Raw genomic sequence first — 22,707 nt, 5'->3', positions numbered from 1 at the left:
CGGACCTGTAGAGCCCCAGTGGCTGCAGGTTTTCATTTTAACCCTTTTCTTAATTAGTAACATGCTTTTGCTGCTAATTAACTTATTTTGAATTCATTTTATTTGACTTGCTCTTGAAAACTCAGTTCCCCTTAATTGTTTCATTTTGCTTAATTAGCAGCCAAACAATAATGATATATAAAATGAGCCAAAACATGACCAGCAAACTGTGTCGATCATACAATATCTGAAGATAAAGAAGGGTAAAGTTTTCAGGAATGCTGATCTGTTCAGGTCCCCAAAACATTTTAACACTGCTCTTAGAAAAGAGAAAATCAACAATTTCGGAAATGTATTCTATTGCACAGTGAGAGCAGCAACAAGCCATGGAATTAAAGAACAGGTTTAGTTAACAACAAGAATCATAGCCTAATTAAGCAACTGGTTTGAGTGAAATTGGTTGGCGTTTGAGGCTCTTACTCAGGTCTTCTGTTGGCTCATTCGCTTCACATTTAATTTCTGTTTGGGTGCCATTTAAGGAAAGAAATGGAGCAATTCAGCAGAATGATTAAGAAATTCAGGGGAACTAATCTTAAAAAACCAATTAAAATTAATTCAAAAGAAGTTAATTAATACTGTTGTTTTTTAAATATAGATATGCTTTGCTTGGTTAAATGTGAATGTAACACTATACAGTAATCCCTCCTCCATCGCGGGGGTTGCGTTCCAGAGCCACCTACGAAATAAGAAAATCCGCGAAGTAGAAACCATATGTTTATATGGTTATTTTTATATTGTCATACTTGGGTCACAGATTTGCGCAGAAACACAGTGCACTAGTTAAGAAAAGGGATAGAATGAAAGCCTGCAGCCATTGGGGCCCTCCAGGACCAAAGTTGGGGACCCCTGGTGTATAGAATAATTTCAACTCATTAAACTTGGATCTGGAGTTCTAAAATCAAATCTGTATTTTCAATTAATTTAAGTTCAATGAAACATGAATCTGAACATTTGCAACAATAGTTCTTTATTCTTTTGCCTTCTGCATCGCTGTATTGGAATCCACAAGTTCATAAAGCTGTTAATGGATAAATGAACATTTAAAGTAGTGTTGTTGTTTTTGTTTTTTTTTTTGTTTTTTTTAATTTATGATATTATTCAATGCGAGAGAAAATTCAGTACACACACACACACAGTCAAAAAGATCAATTGAAGTTTTGAAAGTTTATTTAAACAATAAATCAATGACAGAGTTTAATTAAATATATTTACTAATTAATCATTTTATATTTCTGCTATTCAGAATTTTGCTTGCATAACAAAAGTTAAATAATAGACACAATGTCCATTTAACTAAAAGAGATAAATAATTTTTTTTTTAACTTTATTGATTTTATTGTAATCGCACAATATTCCATACAGAAAGATCAATTTTTACAAAATAGGATTGAAAACAAATCAACCCCCACCCCTGAGAAAGAGAGCATGGCCAACAGAGTAAAACTTAAAGCAAATAAAAATAAGTAAATCGATGAATTAATAAGCGGATAAAGATAAATGGAGAAGAAAAAGAAATGGAGAGAGAATCTGCTTCCTTGGTGCTGTTAATCTAAAATGTTATCAATTAGATCCTGCCAGGTTTTGAAAACATTCTGCACAGATCTTCTAAGTGAGAATTTGATTTTTTCCAATTTCAAATACAGTAATCCCTCCTCCATCGCGGGGGTTGCGTTCCAGAGCCACCCGCGAAATAAGAAAATCCGCGAAGTAGAAACCATATGTTTATATGGTTATTTTTATATTGTCATGCTTGGGTCACAGATTTGCGCAGAAACACAGGAGGTTGTAGAGAGACAGGAACATTATTCAAACACTGCAAACAAACATTTGTCTCTTTTTCAAAAGTTTAAACTGTGCTCCATGACAAGACAGAGATGACAGTTCTGTCTCACAATTAAAAGAATGCAAACATATCTTTCTCTTCAAAGAAGTGTGTGTCAGGAGCACAGAATGTCACATAGATAGAGAAAACAATCTCTAGCAAACAAGTCAATAGGGCTGTTTGGCTTTTAAGTATGCGAAGCACCGCGACACAAAGCTGTTGAAGGCGGCAGCTCACACCTCCTCCGTCAGGAGCAGGGAGAGAGAGAGAGAGAGAGATAGAGAGAGACAGAGTTTGTTTTTCAGTCAAAAATCAATACGTGCCCTTTGAGCTTTTAAGTATGCGAAGCACCGTGCAGCATGTCGTTTCAGGAAGCAGCTGCACAAAAGATAGCAACGTGAAGATAATCTTTCAGCATTTTTAGACGAGCGTCCGTATCGTCTAGGTGTGCGAACAGCCACCCTGCTCAATCCCCATACGTCAGGATCAGAGAAAGTCAGCGCAAGAGAGAGAGAAGAGTAAGCAATCTAGCTTCTCAGCCATCTGCCAATAGCGTCCCTTGTATGAAATCAACTGGGCAAACCAACTGAGGAAGCATGTACTAGAAATTAAAAGACCCATTGTCCGCAGAAATCCGCGAACCAGCAAAAAATCTGCGATATATATTTAAATATGCTTACATATAAAATCCGCGATGGAGTGAAGCCGCGAAAGGCGAAGCGCGATATAGTGAGGGATCACTGTAGTATAAAACATCAGGTACCCACTGACTTAAAAGAGGAGAGTTAGGATTCTTCCAGTTGAGCAAGATACAGTAAGTCTACGTGCCAATAGTGTAGTAAAGGCAATTACAGTTTGTTTGTTCTCCAATTTAAGCCCATCTGGAAGTACACCAAACACAGCTGTTAATGGGTTAGAAGGTATTGTGACACCAAGGCTGTCTGAAAGACATTTAAAAATTTTGGTCCAGAATGATGTTATTGTGGCCCACACCCAAAACTTGTGGCCCAATGAGGCTGGAACGTGATTGCAGCGTTCACAGGTTGGATTTTGCCCTGGAAACATTTTGGACAATTTTAAACAAGACAGATGTGCTCGATTACAATTATTCAACTCAAAATTATATGCTTTGCACATATGGAGTGTGAGTGAATTCTCTGCATTGCTACCTTCCACTCCTTTTCTGAGATATTGAGTAAGAGTAAGAGCAGTGTTAAAATGTTTTGGGGACCTGAACAGATCAGCATTCCTGAAAACTTTACCCTTCTTTATCTTCAGATATTGTATGATCGACACAGTTTGCTGGTCATGTTTTGGCTCATTTTATATATCATTACTAGGCTGACCTGCCTTTTAAGGCGACCGACTTTTAAGTCGACCACTTCTTAAGGCAATTCAATATGTAGATCAATTTGATATTTTATACAGTGAAAAATAAAATTCATGTACTACAACTCATTAATTTAGTTACATTGAATCTGAGCCACATTACTTTAATACTCGTAGTTTGTGTTATTTTTGCGACGAAATTTAAACTTTTGTTTTATATAATTTTGAAAACTTCCTTGAATACTATATTTGGTGTGAAAACTCTATTAGTGCCTTTTATCAGTTTTCCCTGTTGTGGAGTGTCCATTACATGGACAACTACGTCCTCAGAGCACTTTGCTCTTGAAAATGCTACATAGAGCTGACCATGGCCGAATACTGGTCGTGGAAGATATATTCCAGCTTTATCAGCAGTTTGTCCTTGCGATTTATTTATTGTCATTGCAAATGCCACCTTTACTGGAAACTGTCTACTTCGAAGAACAACAGGCAATCCGTCAGTAGTATCCAGTATAATTCTAGGAAGAAATACTACTTCCCCTTTAGCAGTGCCAGTCAACACTTCAGCCTTTAAAATATTAGGCAGAAAATCTCGAATAATTAGTCATGTTCCATTACACAGACTGCTCCTCAGATTTCGAATGAGAATTACAATGGTGCCTTACTTCAATTTCAATTTGTGTGGTGAAATTCCAGGATTCAAACTGTTTAAAAACTCTATTGGATAATTGGAACGATCTTCATCCGTGCCATCTAATATTAAGTCATGGCTTAAGTATGTAACAAATTCACCATCTGATAAATTCAGTACTTTCTCATTTAGTTCATTACAATCTTTGTTGATTGGAGTTAGTATAAACTTATTCACAAAGTTGGGGATATCCGCTACATGAAGTTTATCGCCAAAGATCTCCTTTACTATGTCACCTTTGCACAGCATGCTTGGTGGTATTTCTATTAGTTCTTCATCTAGGCCAACATCATTAGTTAGCGTTCCTTCTCCAAGTTTCAATAACCAATCACTGAATTCTCTATCAACCGATCGGTTGTTCTTGATCAATTTGAAAGTATGGAAGTTCTTCCAGCTTTTGCTATACTTTATACAGGCTTCAACAATGGCTGTTCTGCTGCCATAAGGTACAATCGGCAATGTTTGCCTGAAGTCTCCTCCAAGGAGAAACACTTTACCCCCTGTGGTACCCAGCAGGGGTTCATGCCCAGCCGGGATGCCCAGGATGACCGGAGGAGGGCTTGTGCCTCCTCCAGAACATGAGGGGGTGTCCTCCCTGGTTTCTGTGGGGGCCACTGGTACAGAGCTTGTAAGCTCAACCCTGTAGGGGCTCGTGGTCACCGCCAGGGGGCGCCCCGATGCCTTGGGAGCCCTGGACCTCAGTACTTCCGCCACACCCAGAAGTGCTGGGGGGAAGAGTATTGGGGACACCCGAAGGACTTCCGGATACACCGACAGAGCTTCCGCCACACAGGGGTGTGGCTACAGAAGCCCTTAGGATGCACCTGGAGTCCATCCGGGGTGTATAAAAGGGGCCGTCTCCCTCCCGTCAGGGGCAAGAGTCGGGTGGAAGAGGACGAAGCTTGGTGAAGAGGAATGGAGGCGGACCAGAGACTTGGAGAAGGCATTGTGTTGTGGCCAGGACTTAAGGGGTGACTGGTGCTGCGGCACTGGGTATTGTGCACTACAATATATGTAAATAATGTAAATAAACGTGTGTTGGGTGATAACATCTTGTCTACCTGTCTGTATCCGGGCTGTTCCCCACATCCCAAAAGGAAAGTGCGCACTGGAATTTATATCCCGCATCAATCTATCTACTGAATTTAATGCGTGTGAAGATGCTATAGTGGATTCATCCCACACAACTAATTTAGATTCTCTGAGGGATTTTGCCACTTTTGAGCGAGGCGTAATTGCGGAAACTATTGTCTCCAAAATATTTATTCCTAAGGGAAACATTGAATGATATGTTCGTCTACTTGGAAGTAAATTAGCAGCAATGCCAGTAGAAGCACAGGCATGTGCAGTTTCAGATCTTCCTCGTAAGGTACTTATTAAAGTTGTATATAAGTATGTTTTCCCACTCCCACCTGGGCCATCAATGAAAAATAATCTAGGATTTGCTCCTTCATCGATGGCCTTCATGATGCCATTAAAAGCAGCTCTTTGCTGCCATTTGACATGGCAGCCATCGCTTCGGCCTTTTGTCTTTCTACCTCAGGATCATATTGTTGATTATCAGATTCTGGAAGATTAGCAGGAGGAATTGGCAAACCGTAATCTGTTAATTTTTTCCCTGAGGAACCGAGAATCTTTGCAATATCTCGGAGCACAAAATGACAGGGCCTGCAATTTTGGCAATCTTGGTGGTCATTTTGCTCACCTTGTTGTCTTGTGTAATCTTCAGTTAGAGCTGCCTTATGTAATACTCATAAATAAGTAGCATTTGCAGGAGAACAGAAAACTAATATATATGCAAATATCTCATGAAGATGCTTAGGCATACATACCAAGCTTGCATCAGTAAGAGTTTCGTTCCAGATATCAGCATTTTCTGTCAAGCCTCTGATTTTTGCAGCTTCTTGAAAGTTGCATACACTTGGTCTCCTGAAGTTTTAAGGTCTTCGAAATTTTTAGCTCCTGATACATGTAAAAGGAGCAGCCGTAGGAAATACCTTTCCGTGTCTTTCATATTGACGGAGTACATTCGGCCTATAACAGAATCGTGTCCTTTCTGACGTGGCTCATGTATCCTGACCATTTTTCGTTTTAAGCACATAATTTTCAGGTATTTCATAATAGAAATATCGATTTGCATTTGGATCTGTTTGGTTTAGTTTAAACCATGCAGTTAAGGTTGTGTCCTTGGTTTTAGCCCTTTCGAGTGCCTCTGCAGCATTGCCTTGTCTAATAACGACAGATTGCTGTTCTGGTAAATGCACTTGGAGGCACACAATAGCATGACTGCGTTCATGCATGTGGAATCCAAAAATTCTCCATGCTGCTTCAGGAGAACTGACATATGTTGAATCCAGATACGTTTTGATCTCATCATGGGCAATTCGCTCAGTTAGGTCTACATTTGCGCAATCATGTCCTTTGTAAACGTTTTTGAAGAGATTTTTTACGCTTTGAATAGATGCACACACTTCAACATTTATGTGACAGTTATACTTGAGCAGTAAGTAAGGATTATATGGAACGACCCATTGATTGTTAACTGTCCTGCCGTTTATAACCGCGCATACTCCTTCACGCCGCCTATAAAGTGGATACCCTTTTTTTTCTGGGTCCGTTTGTAGTTGAAACTCTTTTGGAAAACTTTTTGTGCACCCTTTGATATTATCCATGCAGGAAGCGTTGGGAAATTCTGCTCCACAGGGACCATGAATCATGTTTTTAATTACGATTTCATATAACCAGGGTTTCTTAATTAAGTCAGGTAATTCTGCACATACTGCTTTATTAATAAGCTCAGGAGTTTCTAGTTTCAATGCTCTATCTAATAATAACAAAATATGAGCATGTGGCAGTCCCCTTTTCTGAAATTCAATTATATGAACGTTTGCAATAACTTTTCCCAAAACATGTTTTTTGTATAAATCGCTTAGGAGTTCTTTAAGTTTTATATTGAAAACATGTGCAACCAAGTCTGGTCTAAATTCGACTGAGGTTCCATTAAGATTTTGTGTAATTTCTGGCCATTTTGGATTGCAAGTCATGGTAATAAATAGATCTGGTTTGCCATAATTTCGTACAATAGCCATAGCGTCCTGATAACTTTGCTGCATATTTCTCGGGCTTCCTTGGAACATGGATGGTAATACGATCATTTGCCCGATAGCCAAATCGCCTTGTAAGTTGTCTGAATTAAGTTCATGCCTCAAATTTTGATATGAGGACACCCTTAATTGTTCTTGGTGTTTTCTATTGAACTCAAGCCTATTGGCTTCCATCTTAACATTTGAGTCCACGAAATATTGCTGCATTAGTTTACCTCCATGAAGCAACAGATTAAACGTGTCGCGTACTTGCAATTGGTAAGCGAAGTACATCATTTGTGTGAGTGTTTTATTATTAGTAGTTTTCGAATCAAGATGCCATCCTTCCTGACCATAAGGAAAAAATACTGGATATGTCATTGCTTCTAAAAATCTGTGACATATACTTATTCTTTGAGTTTTTGGCACAATCTGATTGTCGTGATTTGATTTTAAATGCATCAAAATGTCCCAATTGTGAGGTGGTTCCCCATCTGTACTTTGGAAAATCATAGCCACTTCGTTAACTCTTTGTGGATTGTACCTTTTTATATCAGATTTCTTATCATATCTGATTGTCATTTTTATATCAGAATGTGCCTCGCTTCGATTTTGAGCTTCAAGTAAAGCTTCTTGTTCAACTTGATAAAGAAGTTTGTATTGTTTCGCTAAATAATTATTATTAGCCATAAACTCGCTCAGTTCTCGCATCAAATCAGGAAGACAATTTTGATTTTCTTTATTAGTAACCCTTGCCTCTGCTGCCACACTTGAATCTTGTACATACAATTGTGCATATACTCGGTTTTCATCACCTTCAGGATGTAATGTTCCCGCACGATGGTTAATGGATCCATGAATTCTAAAACCATATGAACCGCGTCCAGGAGGGGTAGCCAATTTCGCGCCAACAGATGGAAATGCAGTTGAACTATTATAAGATCGAATACTGGCCATAAAATTATTCGAGTGTAAATGCATGCCTGTCAGCAGGTTTTGGAATAAGTGACATTCCCTCTGAGGCTGAAGTTTAACATTTCCGTTCTTACAACACATAGTATATTCGTTCCTAGTATTTTTTTCTAATGAGAAGAATTTTGCGCCACAATGTACACATTTTTGATTAAAAATACCACAACTATGTTGAAGAATGTCGTCTTCGGACATGTCCTCCAAAGCAATTTTTTGTCCAGGCCTGTTATGAACTCTTTTCACAACATTAATTTCGTTGCGTTGATCCTGTGAACGTTTTTGATTTCTTTCGCAGGTTTTCTCGCGAGCTTCTTGACTTAGGTTTCACCTGTACTTTTGTTTGCTTTCACGTTCAACACGCCGTGTTTCCTCTCGACCTTCTTGAGTTAGGTTTTGGCGCCAATTTTGTTTCCTTTTTCGATCAGCACGGCAAGTTTCTTCGCGACATTCTTGTGTTAAACTTGTGTTGCTTGCGTTGACGTTCTGCAGCATGCTTTCTTTCAACCGTAAAAGCAGATTGTTGTTCGAGACAATCCTCAATTTGTGTGTGCTCCAGGCATGTAAGTGTTGGGAATGAGAAGCCACAGAGAATCAGCGCAAAAACAATGTCGTGTCGCAAAAGTCAATGAATGACTGCTAATAAAGTGACCAAGTTAGAAGAAGTAAGGCAGGACAAAATTTCTTTGTATACAAATCTAAAAATAGCCTACCTAATCTCCAAGAACGCGCACAAAAGCAAGTGAACGATGGGAGCACCAGAACTTTGCTCACATCATGTCACTTCCTACCGCAAGCCGCAAGTAGTAAGTCTGTGATAAGCGGAATACCGCTACGCTTTGCACTCACGGGATGGAAGGACAATCCCAACCGCTTTTATATAGTGTCTTGATTGTTTGGCTGCTAATTAAGCAAAATGAAACAATTAAGGGGATCTGTGTCTTCAAGAGCAAGTCAAATAAAATCCTTTTCCCACTGTCCTCTTGGATATTTGAAAGGGAGGGACTGTAAAATGGTTTTATATATTGTAGAAATGCTGTCTGAGTCCTCGAAACTGAGCAATATTTTTTCCAGCATAGTGGAAGTTGGGAGGTGAGGAAAATTGGCCAGGTTATGTTTAACACAGTTTCTAATTTGAAGATAGTGAAAGAAATGTGTTGTTGGAAAGTTAAATTTGAAATGTAATTGTTCATAGGATGCAAAGACATTGTCTATGTACAGATCTCTAAGTGATTTAATCTCAAATGTTTTCCAGATATTAAAAACTGCATATGTTTGCGAGGGTTGAAAAAGGTAGTTCTCGTGCAGTGATGCCACAGATAAAAACTTCTCTATCTTAAAAATCTTCCTACATTGGTTCCATATTCTGAGTGAGTGAAGCACAATTGGGTTGTTAGCATACTGGCGATAACTTGCATTTATAGGGGCACAAAGTAGAGAATATAAAGAAGTACTGCAGGATTTTATTTCTATTGCAGACCAAGCCTGTGTATGTTCATCTATTTGTGTCCATGTCCAGGTTTTTATAGCTTGTATGTTTGCTGCCCAGTAATAAAACTGAAAGTTAGGTAGAGCCATGCCACCTTCTGCCTTAGGTCTTTGTAGGGTCACTCTTTGGATACGTGGATGTTTTGAATTCCAAATAAATGAGGTTATGGTTGAATCTAACTACTTAAAACATGATTTATTGATGTATATTGGAATGTTTTGAAATAAAAAGAGAAGCTTAGCAAGGATATTCATCTTAACAACGTTAATTGTTCCAGCTAAAGTGAAATGAAAGTTTGACCATCTATGCAAGTCTTGCTAAATTTTTTCCATACAGATGGCAAAATTTTGTTGATAAAGAGCTTTATAGTATTGTGTGGGTCTGACATATACAGTACCATATGATCTGCATATAGAGAAATTTTCTGTTCAAGTCCTACTCTGATAATCCCTTTTATCTAATAAGCATTTCGACAGTGAACTGCCAGTGGCTAAATGGCGATTGCAAAAAGTACTGGTGACAAGGAGCATCCTTGTCTGGTACCACGTTCTATTCTAAAGTAGTCTGAATTAATGTTGTTAATACAAACTGAAGCTTCTGGATTGGTATACAATAGTTTCATCCATGCACAAATGTTCAGGCCAAACCCAAATTTCTCTAATGTAGTGAAAAGGTAGTTGCATTCAATCATATCAAATGCTTTTTCTGCATCCAACGATAATAATATCTCTGGGGTGATAGACTTTGGGTGAATGTATTACATTAAACAGGTGTTGAAGATTGGAAGCTAAGTGTCGGCCTTTAATTAATCCAGTTTGATCTTGTGATATTACCGAAGGCAACACTTTCTCCATCCTTCTAGCTAGGACTTTGGAGAGTATCTTGACATCATTCTTCAGAAGTGAAATTGGTCTGTATGATGCACATTGTAATAAGTCCTTATTTTGTTTAGGAAAGACAGTGATTAATGCTTGGTGAAAAGTTTGCGGTAGTTTTATTGTTCTATGAATGTTGCTAATAAAAGGGGAGCTAGCTGAGTGGAGAATTTCTTATAAAATTCGACAGGGTAGCCATCAGGAGATAAATAATTTACTATTGTCCTTCTGGGCTTGTTATGGTGTATAAAATCTGTACATTTTGGTTTAATTTTCCATTATATTTAGGTCAAGATAAAACAGATGAACTACAATTAAGACAAATCAAAGCAGGTTTTCTTACACCTCACTTTTAAAACAGCTGTTTCCTACATTGAAAGGAAGACAGTCTGGGGGCTCAATTATTTTACAGCCTGGGAAAGGATGCTAAACTGACACCTCAGGCTATTGATTACTTTATGGAAGGACATCTGGGAGAACATTTGGGGTTTATGGCCTGGGAAAGGGAAACTGAGGAAATATCAAAGAACTTTAAGAGTTTGAGCAAAATTCATCAGTCACATTGACAGCCAGCCAATCAGGTGCATGTGTTGTGAAACCAAGGCTTGACATTTCATAATAAATATGCCTTGGTTTGGAAGAGGAGAAGAAGGAGAAGAAGCAAAGAGAAGGAGGAGAAGAAGAGGAACAGACGAAGACGGCATTGGTCGTCAGAAAGGCATCATGAACATCGATTGCTAAATCAAACGCCTCCCTGGGACATTCATCCTTGTCATCTGTAACTTTTTCGTAAGCTTTTCCTAAAGACTATATATATTCAGACTTTCCTATCAGTACCTATTTTCTATTATTCTTTGTTCCAGTGGTATTATTATTATTTTTGTAATAAATACCATGCTGCTTTTAACTTTCTATGCTTTGTCTTAATGTCTAGAGTGATTGAATTAATAAGTTAGATTTCTTTGAGCACCTGGTGACAGCCAGATTTTTTGCCATTATTTCTGTGCTGCGAGGTTTATAAGGCTGAGAGTGAGGGCGCTACTCAAAAGAAGGGACAGTACGATAAGAAGAAGGTATTCTTGGCTGATAAATGGCCTATAGTCAAGAGTGCTGAGTCTTTGTATGTTTAAATGTATTCTTGTAGAACAAAAGTAATATTTAGGTCTACAATAATACCTTATAAACAGTGGTAAGTCTGTGAGATTAGGCATTCTGACAAAGGCTACATATTAATAATACAATAGGGGAAAGTAGAGCAATATATTACTCTACCAAGACAAAACAATTGGCATAGTCAGGCAGGATTTTGGGGTAACCATTGTTTTGCACCTTGTCAGACAAAACAGGGCTGCATGTAGTAAACCGTGCCCAAAGATTTATGGACTCACGCTAGCACAATCCAACACAGTGAATGCTCACCTTTGTTTCATTTAAACCTATGTTGAGAAAAGCTGAAAGTCAGGAGTCACATTACATATTTAAAAATACAAAATTTTACAGCACACTTAGCATTATACCTTTATACATTGTGTAGAATTTTTTTTAAACTGTCCTCTTAAAAACAGTGATACTGATGTACAAAGTCAGTAAGCTTCTACATGTTATCATAATGATAAAAATAGTATTTGCTCAAATTCATTAAAAAGTTTGGTTTTCATTGGAACCAGTTCACTACCAGGTGTTATTGAGGAGCTGCAGAGAATCTCTGGTGGGGAGAAAAAGCTGTTTTTGGAAATAAGGAATGATCACTGACCTTCATGGCTAGACATTTCATAAAGCCCAGATGTTTATGATTAATTTTGCAACTGCAGTGTTAGAATCATGAGATCATTTCTCTGTGACTTTTATCACAGTCAGAAAACAGAAGTAACCTTAACTCTTATCAGTGATTTTCTCATATTTTTGATGCAGAAAGTGCTGTTTTAATTATGTTAAGATTTGGATAAAGAGGCATCATAGTCTTATAGGGCTGTTTATCAGATTATTTTAAATTTGTATATAGGTTCAATTACAGAAATTCCTTCTTCTCGTTTGCAATTAAATATGGTTTTGCTCAGGTTCAGTCCGGCGACCAATTTCCTTTTCTGTCTGTATTGTAGAGATGTAATTTACATAAGAGTTAATGAGTAATAGATGCATTTTTGCAGCACCTAAACTAAAGTGCTACTGAAATTTGAAACTAAGGTGAGTAGACATGACAGTTTCGTAATCCATTACCCCCTGTGATTCCTAATTAGTAACTCAACATCCTCAAAGCAATGGGGAGCACTCCAAGTCATGCTAAATCTTCACACTGCAACCGGAACCTAGTAGGACAAAACTTTACATTTCCTTCAGAGGGCTGTTCACAATGTTTTACATTCCAAACTTTATTGTTATCTACTTCTGCTGTACAGACTGTTAGACTCTATTGTTGGTGTCAATTGTTTACTGAGTAGTGTCTGTTTTGTTCGGTTTCATGTACAGTTGTGCTCATAAGTTTACATACCCTGACAGAGTTTGTGAAATATTGGCCATTGTTTGAAAATGTAAGTAATTGTGCAGAATACTTTCCTTTTAATTACATAGTGTCCTCAGGCAAGGCAATTTAATATCACATAATTGTGTGTACCCTTTTTAAATCAAAATGATAACTGAAATCACTCAAATGGGCCTGATCAAAAGTTTACTTACCCTGGAATGTTGGGGCTGATAATAAACACACAAGTTGACACAGGTTCAAATTAAGGGTAATTAAGGGAAGGTGTCCACACCTGTAACTACTTTGATTGTAAATGGTGTCTGTATATAAAGAGTCAATTTAAATTCTTGCAGAGCTGTACTGACTTTGCTGGATACCGAGCCATGGGGAAAGAAAAAGAACTGTGAAAGGACCTCGAAGAAAAGATTGTTGATTTGTATAAATCAGTTAAAGGATATAAAAAGAGATTCATAGATCTGAAAATGCTTATCAGTAGTGTTCACACTCTGATTAAAAAAAAAAAAGTAGAAAGTTAGGGGTTCTATTGTTACTGGGCCACGGTCAGGTATACACAAAGTACACCATCCCTGTGAAGCATGGAGGTGGATCTCTAATGTCCTGGGGGTGTGTGAGCTGCATCAGCACAGGTAACTTAATTAAACTTGATGGCAGCATGAATGCAGCATGTTACCAGAAAATATTGAAGGACAACTTACATTCATCAGTCCAGAAGCTGTGTGTGGGATGCACTTGGATCAGTGATCCAAAACACAAGGAAAAGTTGAAATATCAGCTACAGCAGAAAAAAGTGAAGGTGCTGGAATGGCCATCACAGTCTCCTGACCTCAATTTTATTGAGCCACTTTGGAGAGATCTCAAATGCGCAGTTCATGCAAGGCAACCCAAGAGTTTATGGGACGTGCATGCTTTTCACCAAGAAGAATTGGCAGCTGTACCAGCTCATCCACAACTATCACAAAAGACTTCATGCCATCATTGATGCTAAAGAGGGCAATTAACAGTAGTAAGAATTAAGAGTATGAAAACTTTTGAATGGGGACCATCTTACTATTTTCCTTATTACTACCTTTTGTTTAATGGTTGTGGTATTCTGTGATGTCTTATATTTTAACTTGGATTCCATTAAAAGTAAATGAAATGTGCTTTGCCTGATCAGTCATCTTTTACTTTAAGGTATGGTACACATCTTAAAAATTCTGCCAGGGTAAGTAAAACTATGAGCACAACTGTATATACTGTATACATTACTCTTTTATGCCTTAACATCTTCCCACTAAGGAATCACTGTTACTTTAAACTATTTGACGCTACAACACCAGTTACTTACTTATAGACATGCCCGTTTTAGCTACTAGTTTCGTTCCCGACTCGCCTCACCTTGCCCTGCCAACGCTTTAACGAACAAGTTTGTAAACACTTCTTCAAATACTCAGCTACTTTTGCTCCTGTGCAGAAAAAAAGCTTTAAAAATTTCCACACTGCTGCTTGGCAGCAACAAAAAAACAAAAGGCTTAGGATCAAAATTTGTATTTTAGTTAACTCTCACACAGCAGTAGCAAAACACACTCCACACTTCTTTTTCAAATTTAACACATAAGGATGACATCAGCATGTTCTGCCAGGGTATGTAAACTTATGAGCACAATTGTATATAGTTTATGCAAAAAATTATCGCTGTCGTGGAACTGGGGAGGGCTTTTGTGTACGTGTTTTTGTGTAATATTGTTTAATTTTCTCTTCATTATTTTATGTATATGTTCTTTATAAATAGTTGAGCCACTGGTCTGTGTCTCTGTGTGAATCTTAGCATCTTGCAACTGCTACACATTTTTTAAATCATTTAAGTTATGTTTTCCTTAATTGTAAATTGCCAGATAAACTTAAGTGTTTATTTTATTAAAGTAAATTTTTCTTGTGGGTCATTTACAAGGGTTATGATACTGTGTGTTTATTTTTATTTTTCACCAATTGATGGTAGTGGAATTTTTGAAGAGAGGAAAATGGGGTTAGCAATCAATGCTGCCATGTGAGGAAGTTACAGTTTTACGAAGTTTGTGTTTAAACCACACTTTTATTTTAAATCAGACTCATTTCATACAGAGGACGTAGTTTTTTGTTAGACCAGTTCAGTGGATATGTTTGTATGTTTATGAGCATGTAGGATGTGTGGTGACTTTGCAATGCCCCACATACATATACTGATTTGCATTTTTAAGTACAGTAATACATGTTGTAAGGAATTGCTTAAGAAATCTTGTACAAGATTACATGTTACTGTTTGCCAATAGCCCTCCACATTGTGCTATTGGATAGTCAACTCTCACGGAAATGCAATTCACACTGAATCAACATTCCATAATGTATTTCTTTCAGATTGGGTACAAAGTGTACCAGATTTCAAACAAATTCCTGTTTGCTGCCCTTGTTGATGATAAAATGTACATGTGTAACATTTTATTTATCATTTTAAATGATTTGTGGTCTTTTGCGATTATATGGTTACATTTCTGCTCCAATCTTATAATAGTCTGTTCTATTCTAATGACAAGACTGAATCTTAATAGTTATAATTTATTTTTTATATTAGCAGTCATGTTTTGTACATATTCATTTTCTTATTTTTAAAATATAAAACTGTTCACTAATTATAACATTGTGCATGCTATGAAAATTATGAATCATTACTATTTTTGCTTACAAGACAAGAAGCTAGCAAAAGAACTCAAAAGCTAAATAGAAGGTAAGGTGATTTAGATGTCAACCAAAAAAATTTTCTTAATTAGAAAAGCTAAGATGGTATACTTTAAGCAAAAGGATCAGTACCATTAGAAATGCTGTTATCACTTATAATGCAATAATTTGTCAACAATTACATGCTTATTCCAATATGATATATATATATATTTTCACAGGTGAAGGAAGCCATTGTTTCTACTGACTTTAAACCAAACTGTGCTATGGTTGCTTTAGATTTCTTGATTCGGCACTCTTACCTGAGTCCTGACTCTGGTAGGTGATGTTCAAATGCTTATATCTTCATTATGAGTTAAATTAAGTTTCTATATTATGTCAGGAGTGATCTTACATAGAAATTACTAAAATAAAAGCAAATTTAACATGTGTAAGTAAAGTACCAAAATGACCTGCCTTAGGGCCATACTTGAGAGAAATTTGAAGTGCCTGAAGGGTTGACCTTTGCATTATTTGAATTTTCTATGTTAGTATTTGTATTCTTTTTTTTTAATAAGAAAAACTAGGATGAAACAAAATGTTTGTCTTTGATATTATTGTTATGAAGTCACTTTTCCTAACATTCCACTCCTGTCTTATGTTTCTTTATTTGCACATCTTCTTAGAGGTACAGAGAACATTAGTCTTTTTCTGCTTAATCTGGGAATCTCATGAATACACAATAGCATCATTTTTTAAACTATTGAGAGCATGGATTCCCTGTCAGTTAATTTTTCATAATTTAGGGACACCATTGAAACCGACCAAGAGTGATATCTCAGTGTCTTCAAATTCCTTAAGTTCTTTTCTCAACATATTTAGGCACTGTGAGGCCAAATCAGACAAAAAAATGAGTATTACCACCATATAAAGTTTTCATTTAGTATAGGCGAGTTATAACATTACATTCTTCTACCTGTTTAAGTACATTCATGAGTGTACTGGCTGGAGTCTGCAGCATTGTGTTCAAGACATAAAGCAGTCCTGGACAAGGCAACAGTCTATGCAGAGCCCACACTTACACTCCAACTCCCACAAGGGTCAATGTGGAACCACCAGTTAGCTAAGCAACACGTTTTGTCTATTTTTTATGTTTTCCCTTGGGGTGTTTGCCTTAACAATGGCCTGTGTTAGAATAGACTTTGCTAACACTAGCAATAGTGTTCAGCTCCTGAATAACCTACACTATTTCAAACATTTTTACATTGTTCTGCATTATCTAGAACACCTCCATAGGGCAGGTGCAACTGCCCATCAACTGTCTTATTTCAGTCTGAAGGAGCAGCTGCTCTGTTCTAAGATTGTTGTATAGGATTACTTTTTCCTCAAATATCTTAAACTGTCATTGAGATTGAGCCCATGTCTGTGCAATGATCACAGTTTGGTTGTTTGTCATTTTTCTAGTCACTATTAGAGCACATAACAATAGGTGAAAAATGGAGCATAATTTGACAAGTAGAGCATATGGTTTATCCAATGACTTAGCTGTTACCTGACCACCACCTTACAATAATTGGTGGAAGAATTACTGCTGCTACTGTCTCAGTCTTTTGAGTGATCTCACAGTCACATTTACCCCTATTCATTACTAAGATGAGAAGATACTTTCTCACTGTAAGCAATGAGAAAGTAGCCAACCTAAATTAGAGAGTTTAAATCACTGTCTTTTGAAGGTGTGGTTCTTATCTCTATTACATTACATTCTAAGGTGAATGCTTCATTGGTAAATTGTTCAGTAAATCACAGTCAGTTAATGCCAAGAGGACACCTTATCTGCAAATTTCAAAGATTCAGTCAAGTGGTCCCTAAAATACTGTAGATACTCTTTCAGTCAAGCTGTTCATTGATATCCCATTCTTGATTATTATAACCAGAAGTCTGTTGCAGTCCAGCAACACTTTAAAAAGATTTGACCTAATGCAAAATACACTGATGCAGTTATCACTTTGTTCTAGTTCATCAGATTATGTTTGATGATGGAACAATTTCAGCACAGTAAAATAAGTTGAAAGGGCAGGCAGAGAATCTATAGTAGGTGATGAATCTGAAATGAGAAAGGGAGTCAAAAAATTAGATGCTTGGATAAAACAGTTGGAGGAGAAGCAGAAAAGAAGAAAGTGAGCTAGAGACAATAAAGTTACAAATCATGAATTGCAAGGAGAAGACAAAATTGTGAAAGGATATGAAACAATGGTTTAAACAAAATTCGTCAAAGTATTGTTAGATCTTTAGCACAGTTTCCCACATTTAGTTTACCAATGGGGTGAAACCATTTGCATTTTGGTATTTAGTTACTATCAAAGCAATTTATACTCAGAGTAGCTAGTAGCTGTGTACCTTTATTGCTTAAGTCAGCAATTTATATTCTTACTAGGCATTTTTGTCACATACCTGGTATGCTGTACATCATTTCTATTATGACAGCAAAATATATTGTGTTTAATATTTGTAATACAGTATGTCATTATTTTTAATTTTGTTTATTTTAGAGTCACATTACCAGGAGCTTATATCAGGCCTTCACCAGTCTATATGACAAGAAGCAAAGCAGAAGATAAATTAATTCTGAATATTAAGAAGGAAATGTTATGTTGGTATAGGTTTGCAAATTATTCAGCATTACTTCATCTCCACATTTAAAACTTTTTGATTTTTATCCACTTCTTAACCTTTTTTCCTGTTTTGAGCTGCATGGTCAACAAGTCAAACTGTTCAGAACTCAGCATTGCCAATACTCTACTAGACCTTGTCACATTTGGCAATGCACAAATCAAGGGATATCAGTGTTCACATATAGGTGAAGCAAGGAAGATGCAAGTCTCTAGTAAAGGTACCAGCTGAATAGTCCCATTACCAAAGTATGTTAGGAGTTCAGTGATAGAACAATGACTGTCTGATAGCCACAAAGACTTGTATGTCTGAGGCCCAGTACATTACTCCAGACACTATTAACAAGAGAATGAGAAATGTTAACTCTCTGTGTGGAGTTGTCATGTTCTTGGCTATGGTCTCTGGGTTTATCCCATTCTGAAGATGTATCTGAATTGTCCAATTATGTTAGTATGCTGTATGAGGTCTAAGCAAAAGTTGAATGTTGCCTTATGTGCACAGCAACCAATTTAAAGTTTTCTTCCCCTGCAGTCCTAACCATGGAAAAACAAAAATCTGAAAGTTGGTACACTGTATTTCCAAATGTATGTGGAGACCTCTCCAAATTATTAAGTTCAGATGTCTCTGCAACACCCATGATTAATTAACAAGTGCATAAAAGCAACCACATAGCCATGCAATCTCCTTTGACAAATGTTACAGTAGAATGGGTCATATTGAAGAGGTCAGTGAGTTCAACATTAGAATCCCTGAAGCCTACAAAAAAACTAATATTCCAAGGCCACCTTAAATTCCTTTGCACCTCTCCTCATCAGCGTCTTTTGTTTTATAAATGTATCGATCAAGCACTCTGATATCCCATCTCCCCACCAACGCGCAGCTGAACTCGGGGGGGAAAATGTTCTCCTAGCTCAATTCTTGTTTATCTGGGTGTCTGGTGACTGGAGTTGTATAAGGTAAATAATATGTCGTTATTTGGAGCACATGCATTTCATGTGTGTTCCGTGCCTACAACAATCTGTGTAAATGTAGGATGACAGGAAATGCAAGAAATGTTGAACACGTAGCTAAAACAGAAAGTTTTTGCATGTTATAGTACTAACAGCATTTTGACATGAAGTGTATAATGTGTGAAGACTGAAATCCAAATATCAAATAAACACTTTCACAAAAGGTACACGTATAACAACACAAGTGCGCATTTATTCAAGAATATAAACAAAGAAAAAGAAATCAGGCTACATTTACGAAATGTGAACCTTTTTTATTTATTATACCAATAAAACTGAATAAAAAAAAAATCAAGTGATGGTGAGATATGAAGAAGGCAGATTCACCAGCGTTTGTGTGTCAGCTTTTATCCCTCAGAATCAGAAAATGTCCAGTTCCATTGCCTCAAAACACCACTCACATCTACAGTTACTCCCAATTTAAATAAAAACTATCAGCATCAGATCCCTGGGTGGGGGGGCCATAGTATGTATCATGATCGTGACTGAGAGAATAAAAGTGAAAATAAAATGGTAACTTTCACAAGTATTATAAATGTACACCGTCTGATACAGACGCAAACCAAATGTATGTGTGTACTGTATAATATTAACAATAAGAGCAGCTCACTACTGAAAACGGCAAATATAGGAGGCAGTCAGGATCGAACTGGGGACTGTTGATTACAAGTCAGCAAATCTTATCGCTATGCCACGGAAGCTGTTGTTTTATCCTTGAACCTTTTGTGAAAGTATTTATTTGATCTTTGGACTTTAGGCTTCACACATTATATAGTTTATGCCAACATTTTGTCAATTACTACTAGAATATGAAAACGTTTCTGTTTTAACAATGTGTTTACACAGATTATTGTAGAAACGGAACACGCATGAAATGCATGTGTTCCAAATAACCATCTATTATTTCCACTCTAAAACTCCAGCACTTCACTCCCAGATAATCAATCAAGGCATGAGCTGGGAGAACTTTGTGCATGTTCTGCAGCTGTGGAGGGATGGAATAGCAGGCTGCTTGCTGCTTGTCTTTATCGGCACATTTACAGGACAAAAGACGCTGACAGAGAGGTGCGAACGGATTTAAGGTGGGCTGGATCTTCGAGTTTTTTCGTAGGCTCTGGTAATTCTAGTGTTAAGGTAAAATGCTGACACGACCGCGTGGGTGGTGCAGCGGTAAGAACTGCTGACTCATAATCAAGAGGTCATGGGTTAGATTTTGGGCTCTTCCCAGAATTACCATTTTGAGTAGTGAGCTGCTCTTATTGTTACTATTATACAATAAAAGCATACATTTGATCTATGTCTGTAAGAGCCAGGGTAAATTTATGGCACCTGTAAAGGTTAGTGTTTTTTGTTTTTTTTTTTATTCAGTTTTATTCTCTCAGTCACATTTTTGAAAACATCAGCTATTTGAAAATGCTATGCCATTTGAACATGAGTTCTCATTTGAACATGTTTTTTTTTTTTCTTTTTTGCCTGTACTCCGCGTTTGCAGACAGACTTCTTATTTTTGAGTGCATACACCGTCAGCATGGCACTGCCAGATCTATGCAATAGGGTGGAGAGTAGCTTGCGTACTGAAGTGACTTTAGCTGCAGGTGGATGTCCCATTTTACTTATGTTGCCAAACAGAGTTGTGTTGTGGTGCAGCAGTCTATTAGCCAGCAAAAGTGCTGTGAAGAAGCTGTCCATTGTTACAGTTCTGCCTTTGTCCAGAAACGGCTCCGTAAGCTTTATGACCACAGACTCTGAAAGTCTTTGCCCTGGGTTGTAACTCAAAACACAACTTTCAACAAAATGTTGCCAGATGTCCAAAATCACAGCAAACCTAACGTTTTTCAGACGTTCTGCACAGTGGCTTTGTTGTCAAAGCGCAAATTCCCTATGATAGTCTGATAGTGGTAAGGGGACATTGTATCTTTGATTGCCGGTACAACAAATAGTTCTGAGCAGGCATCAACCACAGTACCAACTGTGGTCATTGCTGCTCTTGTGAAAAGAATAGAGATAAACGTCATCAACTCAGCGAGGGAGAGGCAAGTTTGTTGTACCATATGAACGTTACTGACAGAATAAAACTGAATAATAGTAAAAAAAAGCTTTTACAAGTAGCCAAAATTTCCACAAGGTGCTAGACACAAATCAAATGTATGGTTTTTATTGTAGTAACTAGGGGGGCAAGCCCCCCTGGCACCTTTGGCGCCCAACCCCCAGTTGCAGCCTGTCTGCCACTCACGTTGTGAAGAAGGGGGCTGAACACACCCCAAGGAGACGCGGTCGCACCTCTGAAACCCCCTCTTAAATGGTGATGCAATGGGAAACAAATATTTTTCTTTTTACCTCCTCTTTGCTCGATCAGCTGCTGGCTTGCTTCAAACATTTAAAAGCATGTAGAGCAAGCTGTCCTACTCTTTGTTTTTTATTTTCGGCCCCGGGTGTGGTTAAATCTCTTGGCACTTTTGGTTAAGTCTTGTCTCGCAGGACATGAGTTCCTGATATTTTCTAGTTTATAATTTAAAAACAGAATAAGAATCTGAAAATCTAACAACATCACATTAAAGTCTGATAAATTCTGAAAAGAATGATGCCAAACATATATACTGTATATAGGTTTTAAAATAAGGCGTATTTAAAGCATGACAAAAAAAAGTGACATACAATCGTTGCACCTTTAGGCATAGGATTTTATATATAATATATACAGTATATATATATTGTGACAAATAGAGGCACTGTCGACCCCTTGAACCCTCAGATTTGACTCCAGATACCAGGTAAATGTCCAATACAGTGATCCCTCGCTATATCGCGCTTCGCCTTTCGCGGCTTCACTCTATCGCGGATTTTATATGTAAGCATATTTAAATATATATCGCGGATTTTTTGCTGGTTCGCGGATTTCTGTGGACAATGGGTCTTTTAATTTCTGGTACATGCTTCCTCAGTTGGTTTGCCCAGTTGATTTCATACAAGGGACGCTATTGGCAGATGGCTGAGAAGCTACCCAACTTACTTTTCTCTCTCTCTCTTGCGCTGAAGGGGGTGTGAGCAGGGGGGCTGTTCGCACACCTAGACGATACGGACGCTCGTCTAAAAATGCTGAAAGATTATCTTCACGTTGGCTACCTTCTGTGCAGCTGCTTCGTGAAGCGACATGCTGCACGGTGCTTCGCATACTTAAAAGCTCGAAGGGCACGTATTGATTTTTTTTATCTGTCTCTCTCTCTCTCTCTCTCTCTGCTCCTGACGGAGGGGGTGTGAGCTGCCACCTTCAATAGCTTTGTGCCGCGGTGCTTCGCATACTTAAAAGCCAAACAGCCCTATTGATTTGTTTGCTCCTTTGAAGAGGAAGATATGTTTGCATTCTTTTAATTGTGAGACTGAACTGTCATCTCTGTCTTGTCATGGAGCACAGTTTAAACTTTTGAAAAAGAGACAAATGTTTGTTTGCAGTGTTTGAATAACGTTCCTGTCTCTCTACAACCTCCTGTGTTTCTGCGCAAATCTGTGACCCAAGCATGACAATATAAAAATAACCATATAAACATATGGTTTGTACTTCGCGGATTTTCTTATTTCGC

The 22,707-nt window shown here is 37.6% G+C and overlaps 1 protein-coding gene across 1 annotated transcript in view; it reads left to right on the top strand.

The window, feature by feature from the left end:
• Window positions 1–20,560, top strand: part of tpk2 (thiamin pyrophosphokinase 2) — a 164,681-nt gene extending 144,121 nt beyond the window's left edge. Inside the window, exons 7-8 of the mRNA XM_028813644.2 lie at window positions 15,692–15,788; window positions 17,999–20,560. Of these exons, the coding sequence (XP_028669477.1) occupies window positions 15,692–15,788; window positions 17,999–18,045 (144 nt within the window). The 3' untranslated portion in view covers window positions 18,046–20,560. The remainder of the gene's footprint in view (window positions 1–15,691; window positions 15,789–17,998) is intronic.
• Window positions 20,561–22,707: the final 2,147 nt, after the last annotated feature.

The sequence above is a fragment of the Erpetoichthys calabaricus genome, chromosome 11, assembly GCF_900747795.2.
Source record: "Erpetoichthys calabaricus chromosome 11, fErpCal1.3, whole genome shotgun sequence".
Classification (NCBI taxonomy): domain Eukaryota; kingdom Metazoa; phylum Chordata; class Cladistia; order Polypteriformes; family Polypteridae; genus Erpetoichthys; species Erpetoichthys calabaricus.
Note: the sequence above shows the minus strand (reverse complement) of the source record. Positions and strands in the feature narration are given on the sequence as shown.